Here is an 11,611-nt window from a genome sequence, read left to right on the forward strand (position 1 = left end):
ATAATTCCCTCAAAAAAAATAAAAGTATAAGAATAACAATATTATGCTAATGTTATACATTTGTAATCTAATATTTCAAAAGCTTTTGAAGATTTTAAGTTAGCTTTGATTAATTAGGATTCGAACTAGTTACTTTTATTAATCGTTAATTCATTATGATATCCTATAATAAAAATATAGCACTAGAATGAATAACAATATTATGCTAATGTTAATGGATCACAAAATACATTAATTAAAAGGCAATTGGATCAACTTAATGCTTTTGAAAAACAATACATATTTAATTATATGATTCTATAAAAATAGACTATAATTCTCTTAGAAAGTTATTAACCAAGATTCACGTTTAAGTAATCACACCTCTTAAGTATACATTTGTTGTCGTCTACTCTATTTATAACTTTTAATATCACATATTATTAGCTTGGAATCTAATGATTTGATTTAGACTACTTTTATCCCCTTCGAAAAAAAAAAAAAAAAAAAAAAAAAAAAAAAAAAAAAAACTACTTTTATTACAAGTTACGTATGTAGAATACATTGTTAGTATCATCACCAACTCATAGACGTAGTATATAGATGTCTTTCACTCTTTCATGTTTCAACAATCATTTACTCAATACAAGAATCTAACTATTTCGATCCCGATAGGCTAGTGTACTACATACTTCGTGTATATCATTATTCTTCTGGATTTTCTTACAACCAAAATAGTATACGTAATATATACGGTGCAGTATTCCGTACTTAATTAGTTTATTTTTTAATACTTGCATTTTTTTTATTGCGTTTAAACTTAGGATATGTTCACATTACTAAAGTGAACTGAAATGAAATGAACTAAATTAATTGAAACTGCACTGAATTGAACTGAACTGAAATTAAGCTGAGATGAGCTCAACAGGCCCTTAAATTGATAATGCTGTGAAAATAAATCTAAACCCATGTGACAAAAAAATGAAACAATGTTAGATTGAAATAAATTTATGCGAGTGGTTCCATGATTGGTGATAGACGGCTCTCGGCCCCCTAGTGGTCCAACTGTAGATCACCGTTAGTTAGGTGAGGAATATAATGCACCCTCCCCACAATAATTATTCACATTTTTAAATAATTTGAATATTGACTCCAAATATAAATCTCCATATTTTCAAATTCAGATACATGGTTAGATTTGCAATAATAAAATATTTGTAGTAGTCATAAATTCAAATATCATTCTGAGGTTGATGTGGTTGAATAATTAGCTAATTTGGTGAAATTCGCCAGATTTGTTCTTTTCTATCAGATTTAATGCACCATACACCCTAATCTCTAATCAGCAACTGATGTGGTAAAATAATTAGTTGATTAAACTACGAGTATTTGTTAGTTTTTTCACACATTTGTGCAAAATAAAATGTTAAAAAAAACACGATGTGGATTATATTATACAAAAGTTGAAGGATATCCCGTGAAAAAACCGTAAATCCTACCTTCCTTCTTTATCTAGTGAATGAAACATACAGTACCTTTTGAGGACAAAGGTTGAAATAGAGAGATAAAATGGAAGGCATGAGAATATGAAAAAGGTTAAGTAATGATTCTGCAGTACAATGACACCAATTCACAAAGGGGAAACATAAGATTACCTGGGATTCCACTAAACTAGGAACAACAACAACAACAACAACAGAATATTATGTTCAAAATTAATGCACTTTTTAATGGAGACAACAAGAAAAAGCTCATTGTTTAAAAGTCAGACAACACACTTAGAAAAAGCCAAATCTGACAACTCAAAAACATTCAATAGTATTTTTTAGTGCTAATAATTTGAATATAAATAATAATTATATAAATTAAAAAAATATATATATAATAGTCTGTTTCACTAAACATTAACAGCTCTGTATCACCTAACATCATGAAAGATGATTTACAAACAGTCATGAGTTTAATGATAATTACAAATAAATGCCAAAAAGAAAAAAGAAAAATAAAGAGAAAGAAAAAGAAAATAAAAACAAAAAGAACATTAACATGTAAATATTAATGTAAAATACACAGCATTGCACTTTTTTCTTGATACTTTCTGTCACCACTACCAAAAATTTGCTTACACAAGAATGAAGAAATGAAGCTGTACACTAATATGCAGAATTTGTTTTTTTTTTTTTTTTTTTTTTTGAGTAAAAATGCAAGAATGCAACAAGATGAATAATGAAATGAAAATATACTTTTGAACTTATTGGAAAGAATCTATGCTATTGGTGCTTGTGAAGAAGCAATGATGAAGATAGAAGAATCCCAACTCTTTCCCTTTTCCCTGCGCCGAGCAGGGATGATTATAAATATGAGGCCGATCCTTTGGAACTTAAGGTGGTAATGGAGGAAGAGAAAGAATTTGAATCGGAAGAGCTCTTGAGTTCAGGGCAAGGCTCGGGAGAGACACTCTTGGAAGATCCAACAACATCGGAACACACCCAAGCTGAAGTTGAGGTTGAAGCTGAATTCAAGGATAAGGAGATTTCTGACAAAATAAACTCAAAAGGAGTATTTTCAATACCGGTGAAGCTACCAGCTACTGTAATATTTACCCCGACAACATTATTGATTGTAATTTGCTCCAAAATGGGCAGGGCACTTGGGTCATATTCTTCATCGGGGTGAGATTCATATTGACCGCTTGCAATAAATGCTGTGTGAATATTTTCCATTTCAACAGATGACACTTCTATGTTTTTTATGTATCCCCCTCGTCCTGGTGCAGTTCTGAAGGCGATACCTGTGAATGAGTTTTTAATGTCCAGATGTTCAGCTAGAACATGAGAAATTCCACCAGACATCTCACTGCCAAATGCCACGGCAGAACCTGTTGATGCTTGAAGGTTGACTTGTTTGATATGCACATAAGTCGTCGGCCTATTATATTTTATACCATGCTCATCCCAGCCGCTTTTGAGAGTGATGGCATCATAACCCATGCTTATGTTACAATTTTCAATACACATGTGATCTGAAGAATCTGAAAATACAATTTCAAAACAAGGATAACTCAGAATATGCAGCAAGATTATATGAGAAGGCAAATAACTGAAAGTGCAGTTGGGGTTTGGGGGTTGCAGATCAACACTGGCTTTCAATCGTGTGATGATAATGACAGTTCATTACCTTTCATAATAGCAAATCATTATTATCTATCAGGACATTTCAGACAAGTACAAACAGATTTACAAAGACGTACTAGAAGAAAATTGATGAGATCTCTACAGTGAGACACAGTGACTCCTACGTAAATCTGCACATACACCAGAACTATGAATAATCCACTAAATCCTCAATATCTGGCTTCAGGAACAAGATTAATGCACAAATTCAAAGGCAATAAGGCTTTAACTTGGATTTCTTGCTTAAAGGCCCTTTCAGTGGAGCCGAAAGTTTCATGAACTCATTGTATCCTTTTGCCACAGTGTGTTTGCTCATTTCAATTAAGCATGAGTACACACAGTAGATAGCAGTTTCTTAAATGAGTTATAATGGATTAAACAAAGAGTTTGAGTTGACTGTTACAAAGGAGGTGGTTAGTCAGCTTGTGCTAAGTTGAAGATCTAATGGAAAAATCTCCTATGCAGTCGAAAAAGTATACAAATTTAAACATCTATCTTTGAAAGAAGCGACACTAGCTGGATGAAGCTCAAATAAATTGAAACAATCTAAACAAGCAAACATATTTCTCACGAAGTATGTTAGGTTAGCATCCTATCCAAGTAGATGAGCAAACAAACAAAGCCAAGCAAACCCTTTCAAGCAGTTTAAAAAAAAAATTGAAAAAAGGCCTGCAAGTACATGCTTTCCTTAAAACTTTAGATGTAGCAAAACCTGGTAAGGTTAGCAAGATGTTGTGTTGTGTCATGTTGCACCACAATGCTAGCAAGGCATAGGAAAATGCACAATACAAATGTCCTTATGTCAAGGACAATGACATATTCAAAATCATAGTCACACATTAAACATGCTTTATACGATAACTGAGCGGTCTGAGTCAATTACACAATTAAGATTGCCCCATATAGTCACAAAGTGGCTCACTTGTCTAGCCATCCAATTTCTACATAAAGCTTAGGCAAAGCCATGTTTAGAATATAAGTAATATGTATCCAATTGTCACAATAGGGGTCTTTGTTTATCTGCTATTTTAATGGATTACTTTTAATATCAACCTTTATACATGTTAGCATTTGGATACAAGGATAAATCAAACATAACAATTTATTATACTGTCATATAATACCATATCAGAAATAGATTCTAACCTGGCACAATACCAATTGTATAAGGTGATGAAGGTGGTGAATAAGCTGATATATTTTGTACGAGTACATGACTGCATTCAATAAAAATAATGATAAGCAAAAACAAAAATTCAAACAAACATTTGTAAAGCAAGAATTTAGATTTTTACCTGCAGTAAACCGGATGAATGGTGTAGGCTGGTGCATTTAAAAATGTTAAGTTTGAAACTACAACCCCAACGGATTCCACAATCTCCACCAGATTAGGGCGACTATGATTTAATGTATGAGTGAGAAAACTATCCCACCAATACGATCCTTGACCATCAATAGTTCCATCATTACCTAATAAATTAAAGTTCATTAAATACATATTATAGTCAAAAGAGTAATAAAAAAAATGTGTAATCAAATTTAGTAATATAAATATGTAATCAAATACAACTTACCGGTAATTACTACATCAGATAAATTATATCCGTTTATTAAACTTCGATATCTACTTCCCGGAACATCTATTCCACGACCATATGATGGCAATGGATCAGTTACTCCCCAATGATCTGGATTCTGCACATATTGAATTTACACAATATTAACCATCTTTCATCATATTGTTAGCAATTATTAAGGTAGTTCTACTTAACAATCTCAATCAACCAATATATCTTAATAGCTAGATACCCCTTGGAATTAGTTTTGTTAAATAATAACACTATTATACAAATTACTTGTTTATTTGAAAGTATTTTGAAAAATTGTTCTTATTCAAGGATATGATTTCAATAACTCAAAGATATAATGAATGCAACCTAAGCTAAGTAATTCCTATTCTAATCCTATCAACAAAACCAATGTACTTTGTAGAATAAATGCAAAGTGAGCAAAGTATATATATACAACACATAAGAGTACTATAGCTCAGCAAAGCAACTAAACCTGTGATCCGAGGATAATAGCATCCTTCTCTAAGAAAAGAGTGAGGTGGCTAGTAAGATTGAAACTCCCAGTGAGCCACTTCCCTGGTGGCACGTATAATTGTGCACCACCCTTATCAGCAAAAGAGTTGAGATAGAAAATGGCATTTTGAAACGCTCCCGTATTCAATGTTTTTCCATCTCCAACAGCGCCAAACTCGACAATGGATACACTGTGAGGTCTAGGGTCCAATTTGGGCTTGTGGCTGCATTGTTCTTTGGTATCGTTACCGAGTACTACAATTGCATTGCTAAGTGCTGATAGCAGAAGCAATGCCACCTACAAAGGAACAGAAAAAAATTGATAAAATGTTAATTAAACAAACTTACAATCACTATCATATAGAATTACAGGAATCAACCCTCAAAAACAGAACCAATTGCATAATGCAGACCAGTAACCAAAGCATCCAAACTCAAAAATCCAGTAAACTTCAATTAAAGAGCAACGACAGAAAGACTAATGAAATTAATGAATTAACAGTTTCAGCAAATCGAGTTTGACCAAGTCTGCCTCATGAATTTCCCAGAATGTCAGAAAAACCAAGGAAAAATAACACTCATTTACCAAATTCAGCAGCTTAAAATACTGTTACTACTTAAACACAAAACAAAGTACAAAGAAACTGATCCAAATGGTCATTTTAACCCCGCAAAATTACCAAATAAATACCTAAAAAAACAAACAAACAGATAGCAATCAACTGAGACCATTAACAAAAAACAGCAAAAAAAAAACAACAGAAATTCCAATTACAAATTTACTGAACAAAAAAAACAGAACAAATCTCAAAAAAATTGCAAAAATTCAAAATTGAATCACATAAAATTAAAGATCTCATCTATTCAACTCACAATTCAATCAATGTCATCAATCCAATGCAAGAAATACCCAGATCATGAAATCTGCTGATCAGCATTCTAAAACCCAATTAAAAGCAAAAATTTTGTGGGAAGGGGAAGAAATTTCCAATCACCCCACAAAAGAAAAAAACATACTTACTAGCATCTTCATGGAGTAGTGACACAGCTTCTGCAAATTTTGTGCAATGGAGAGGAGAGAGAAAATCGGTAGAAAGAGAAAAATTAGAGAGAGAAACAGTCTTCCTAAAAAAACAACAATAGACGCACAACACAACCAATGACCTAACAACAGCTACAATAAAAATCTTGCTTCACAACAACAAGAAAAAAACCCTCAAAAAAAATAAAGATTTAATTTTTATTTACTATAAAAATGGCCCATTTTTGTAAAAAAATAATAAAGATTAAAACTTTATATATTTTTCTTATTACCCTTTTTTTGCCCCTCTATGATTATGGTTGATAAGTAGTGTTGATTATGTAAACGACAAAATAATCAATGGGGGCATCAAGAGTGACAGATGAAGAAGAAGAGGAAGAAGAAGAAGAGGGGGAGAGAGAAAGTAAGAAAAGAAATTCACTTGAAAAGGAAAATAAATAAATAAATAAATAATGCAAATTAATAAGGACTATAGCTTATTTTTTAAACAAGGAATGCCAGCTCTCAATTGCATGTGTATGAGCATAAAATCTTTGAAAAATAACAAAGAATTTGTACTTGTAGACCCTCCAAATGAATTGAGTTTGGAAACTAAGCTTGCATTAGGGTTAATAATTAGGGTAAATGTCAATGTAGGGAATAAATGATGTTAATAATTACTCGAATTCTAATTAATAGTATTAATTGCGTTCTATGTTTGGGTTTTCCTGAATTTAAAAAGGCGTTTATGACCGACAAAATTTTTTGTAACGACCCCCTCTCCCTCGCCATTCCTTCTCCTGCTTTTTCTCTTCTTTCATGCAAAGTAAGAGTGAGTGGAGTGTGAAATCGGAGAAAAACTTTTGTTCGTGTTAAATGTACTCCATATTTTTTATAATTATCAAGGTTGATGTAGCATGAGTAATTTTCCAATAAAAAATTAATATGATTAGTAAGGAGAACATTTTTGTGTGAAGTGAGCTCAACTCTCCTTTTCATTATGTGATTCATCCCTATGAAGATACAAGGTGTCAAATTGGGTTTTGGTTCCAGTTGAAAGTAGTCATGTTTGAGTCATCTTAAACCCACTGATCCTGAGGAAGAGGGTATCACTGAAGTATTGTGCCCGTGCAAAGCAAATCTTTGATGAAGTCAACTTCTGGTTGGATCTTAGGGCATTTTCTCTTCAACTTAATTCAATTTAGTTCAATTCAGTTCGTTTAGCTCCTAATTTCCTTTTCTCCTAAACAATTCAGTACAACTCGGTTCTGTTAAATAAATCAAAACAGACCCTTATTGCATGTATAGGTGCCTAGAAACTTAGTATAAGGTTAGCGGCAAATAAATTGCATTATAAGAATGATTTAATACTCTTGTAACATACAGAGTATACTTTTATATGTCTTGTTTGACAATTAGCTTTAGTTATTAGTTATTTTAACTAGTTGTTTGCATTAGCTGTTTTGACTAGTTAGTTGTAATTAAGTTGTTTGTCAGTGTAAAAGCGCTAGATAAATAATTGTTTAATTTGCTACTGAGGGTAGTGTTGTATTGGAGTAAGTATTTATTTAATTTGTTATCATATCCTCTATTATTATTAGGGTTTTAAATCTTTTATCAACTTATAAAATATATATATATATATATATATATATATATATATATATATATATATATATATATATATATATTAACTACAAAGTTGAATTATACATTTTATCATTGCGGACTTAACAAATTTCAATAAAATTCTATGAATGAAAATCTGAATACCAAAATTTGAAATACCTTAAACAATTGACAATATATATTTCGTATTTCTTTCAATCCAGATTAGATTACACATTTTGACTGTTATCACTATTCACAAACTCCATTTTAACTACCACGTGAATATTTATTTTACGAAAATTTATTAGTATCCGAAGAGGGTTCTTGTTAATTAGAAACCACCTTTTAAAAAAAAAATAAAGAAAACACCTTTTTTTTTCTTTTTTTTTTTTTTTTTGCCAAACACAACCTTAAGACGAATCATGACCTTTGACTTACGTCTTTGGCATTGACTTTTCTCTAGCTCTCACTGGCTTTGTTTGGTAAAAAGCTGAGGCTGAGCTGGTTATGTTAACTGTTTTGACTAACTTATTTTTTAAACTGATTTGTATTAAAGTAGTAAATAGTTGATTAATTAAAGTTGTTTGAGTATGTGAAATGACCAATAAGTGTCATTTCACCTTAAGATATTGAATAAGCTAATTGAAACGACTTCTTTTTCCCCATCACCATGTCTTTCCTTTCCCCCCTCATTATTCATTGCCATTTTTATGTGATGTGGCTTTAAGGCTAGGTGGTGTGGTATTTCAAGTGGTTCAAAGTTGTTTTTAGACTAGGTAGGCTTAGGGCATGTTCTCTTCAGATTATTTTCAGTTCAGTTTTTAATTTCCTTTTCTCATAAAATATTCAGTTCAGTTCAGTTCATTTCATGCTCTTGGATGGGATGAAAAAGTTTACTCCATATGTTTAAATGTTTTTCCCACTTGAGATGCTCCGCAGTGCAAGATCTAGTCGACGATCGTAGTTTTTAGGAAGGAAAATTTTATTTGATTCAATATCTTATGTATTTGTTAACGTCGAATCTCTATTGTAGATGTTGTATGACTTTTAATTAATGAAATATTTTTGCTATTAAAAAAAAAATAAAAAATTATTTGTCCCACTTGGTATCTATACAGTTTTAATGCAATTTATTTTATAATTAAAAAACCTCAAGTTACACATTGAAAAAATCATAAAAACTAAAAAGTTAGACGAATTTTAAAAAACTCAATTAATAATTTACTTTTTTATATTTATCTCCTCATATTTCCCACCCATTTTTTTCTATCACATTTCTCCTTTACTTTGAATTAATTCCCAACAGGTTGTACATATATACTCCACAACAATTTTAGCTTTCTAAAATTTGGTGTGGATTAAAATGGAGGATTTTTAAAAACAGATGGAAAAATTATGAGTATGTCATTGTATTTATGGTTAAAAATGACAAGAAAAATGACAATTTCTATCAACATCCCATTATGGTACACCTATTAAATCATACGAGGACAAAAAGAGTATTTCAATTTTCAATCATCATATTATTATCATCAATAATTAGTTGAATGCATAAATATAACAATACAATGAGCAAAAATTTAATAGTTGTAGCTGACGATGTTGGTATATAGGGGGTGGGTAGTAGACTATAGTAGTAATAAAAAGGGAAATATTTAATAGGTGTACTTATGTTTAGAGGTTTTCACCTAAAAGGAAAATTAAACTCTTTCTATTTTTCGACTATTTCTTTTTAGGAAATTGGACTCACTTTTATATTATTTTCAACAAATATTTATGTTAACTTTACTTATACTTCAATATTGTAATTTAAGCTTAAGCTTTGTTCTATTAATCTTATTTCCACTTATTTAATGAAAAACAAGTTTAAGAAAATAAGTTTTACGAGTAGTAAGCAGAGATAAAGGTTAATAAGGTAAGGCTAGTCATGTTCAATTCACAATTAAAATATATGAAGTATTTAAGTAATGTCTAATAAGTTCATGTAAATTCAAATTATATAGATCATACATAAATAAGGTTGATAAAATGCACGAAGTTAAAGATATAATTAGTGACGAAAATGGTTTCCAAAAAAAAAAAAAAAATAGTGATAAAAATTGTACATAAATGAAAAAAATATGTTCAAAACTTAATTTTTCGAGTTTATACTCTCTTCGATCTGAATTGAATGACCCATATTGATTTTTGTACTATTCATATATAACTTGTTGAAATTGTCTTAATGTATTGTTTTCCTATATCATCTTCTTGGTGTTTGATTAGAGAACCACAAAGACTAATAATGAAAATCTAACCACTTAGCCAAATTTTAAATTAGCAATGTGTCGATTGAAATAAGATATGTATTTTGGAATAGAGAAGGTCTGTTCACTGAACTGAACTAAACTAAACTAATTAGAGCTGAACTGAATTAAATAGAGCTGAAATGAATTTTTTATGAGACAAGAAAATTAGGATTTGAACCGAACGACACTAAACTGATTGGAGCTAAATTAAACTAACTGAATTAAAATTAAGCTGAAGTAACGTCTTAACTCGAGTTTTTATTTATTTATTTATTTATTTTTAAGACCGAAATAATATCAATTTTTCAAAAAAAAAAAAAAGTGACTAAAAACGAATTATGGATTTGAATAAGGGTGATTAGAAATAGTAGAAAAACAAAAACAGAAGAGAGAGAGCATGGGGTGTCGAGTCCGCATGTGGCTTGACAGGGTAGATTGGGTATAAAAGGGCCCACCATTCCTCCAATCATGTCCAAAAAGGCTGCTAGCCTGGCAATCCCTCTAATCACCATTCATTCTCCAAATACCATCACAAACCAACAACAACAACTACTACTACTCCTACTTTGCTTCTTAAGCTTACCACTTCTTTCACTCTCCTTCTTGTCTTATTTTCATACCTATCAATCTTATTATATTATTATTAAAGATGTGTTTTATTCACCTGATTTTTACTTATATGATCTTATCTGAACTTATTAGTCCTTATTATAACTTATTTTAGTTATAAATTGAACTTAAATAGCCCTAATTAACCCTTATCACAACTTATTTTTCATGAACTTATCTTATTTAAACTTACTAACTCTTATTTAAATTTATTTTTGCTGAAATGAGTTGAAATAATGTGAATAGAATATGGCCTAAATTGCTCGATTAGTGTTATAGGAGTTACTCAGTAAGGGATATATGGGCTACTCTGTTGGTGCTACATGAATAATTCAGGGTCTGTTCATATTTACTGAATTGAGCTGAACTGAACTGAACTGAACTGATTGAAGCTGAACTGAACTGAACTGAACTGATTGGAACTGAACTAAACTGAACTGAACTGAATTGAGCTGAAATGAATATTTTATGTGAGAGAGAAATTAAGAGCTGAACTGAACTGAACTGATTGGAACTGAACTGAACTGATTGGAACTGAACTGAACTGAAATTAAGTAAATATGAACAGGCCCTCAGTCAATGCAATAAAAGTTACTTTGTTATTTTACAATAGGTCACATAGTATGACCACCCACCCACAAGACTGACTATAATATTATTACTTGGTATTATTGTTATTACTGTTAAGGAATGTTGTCAATGCTTTATGTCATTTCATCTTAATGCAACTCCTCTTTGTCATGCAACTACCATTTTCTAATTATTACTAGGTATATTGTCTTGTAATTAATTTGGTTCTTTATTTATTAGCTAATTGGTGGTAATAACTAATAAAAAAAGTTGCTA

The 11,611-nt window shown here is 30.8% G+C and overlaps 1 protein-coding gene across 1 annotated transcript; it reads right to left on the reverse strand.

Moving 5' to 3' along the window:
• Positions 1 to 2,003: 2,003 nt before the first annotated feature.
• LOC145562866 (putative polygalacturonase) lies at positions 2,004 to 6,792 on the reverse strand. Its single transcript, XM_081623287.1, has 6 exons — positions 6,258 to 6,792; positions 5,217 to 5,534; positions 4,727 to 4,847; positions 4,448 to 4,622; positions 4,299 to 4,369; positions 2,004 to 3,010 (listed from the first exon to the last, which is right to left on the reverse strand). The coding sequence occupies exons 1-6, from the start codon at positions 6,267 to 6,269 to the stop codon at positions 2,331 to 2,333; spliced, it is 1,377 nt and encodes a 458-aa protein (XP_081479413.1). The 5' UTR covers positions 6,270 to 6,792; the 3' UTR covers positions 2,004 to 2,330.
• Between the last annotated feature and the right edge of the window lie 4,819 nt (positions 6,793 to 11,611).

Source organism: Chenopodium album, chromosome 10, assembly GCF_948465745.1.
Source record: "Chenopodium album chromosome 10, dcCheAlbu1.1, whole genome shotgun sequence".
NCBI classification, from domain to species: Eukaryota; Viridiplantae; Streptophyta; class Magnoliopsida; order Caryophyllales; family Amaranthaceae; genus Chenopodium; species Chenopodium album.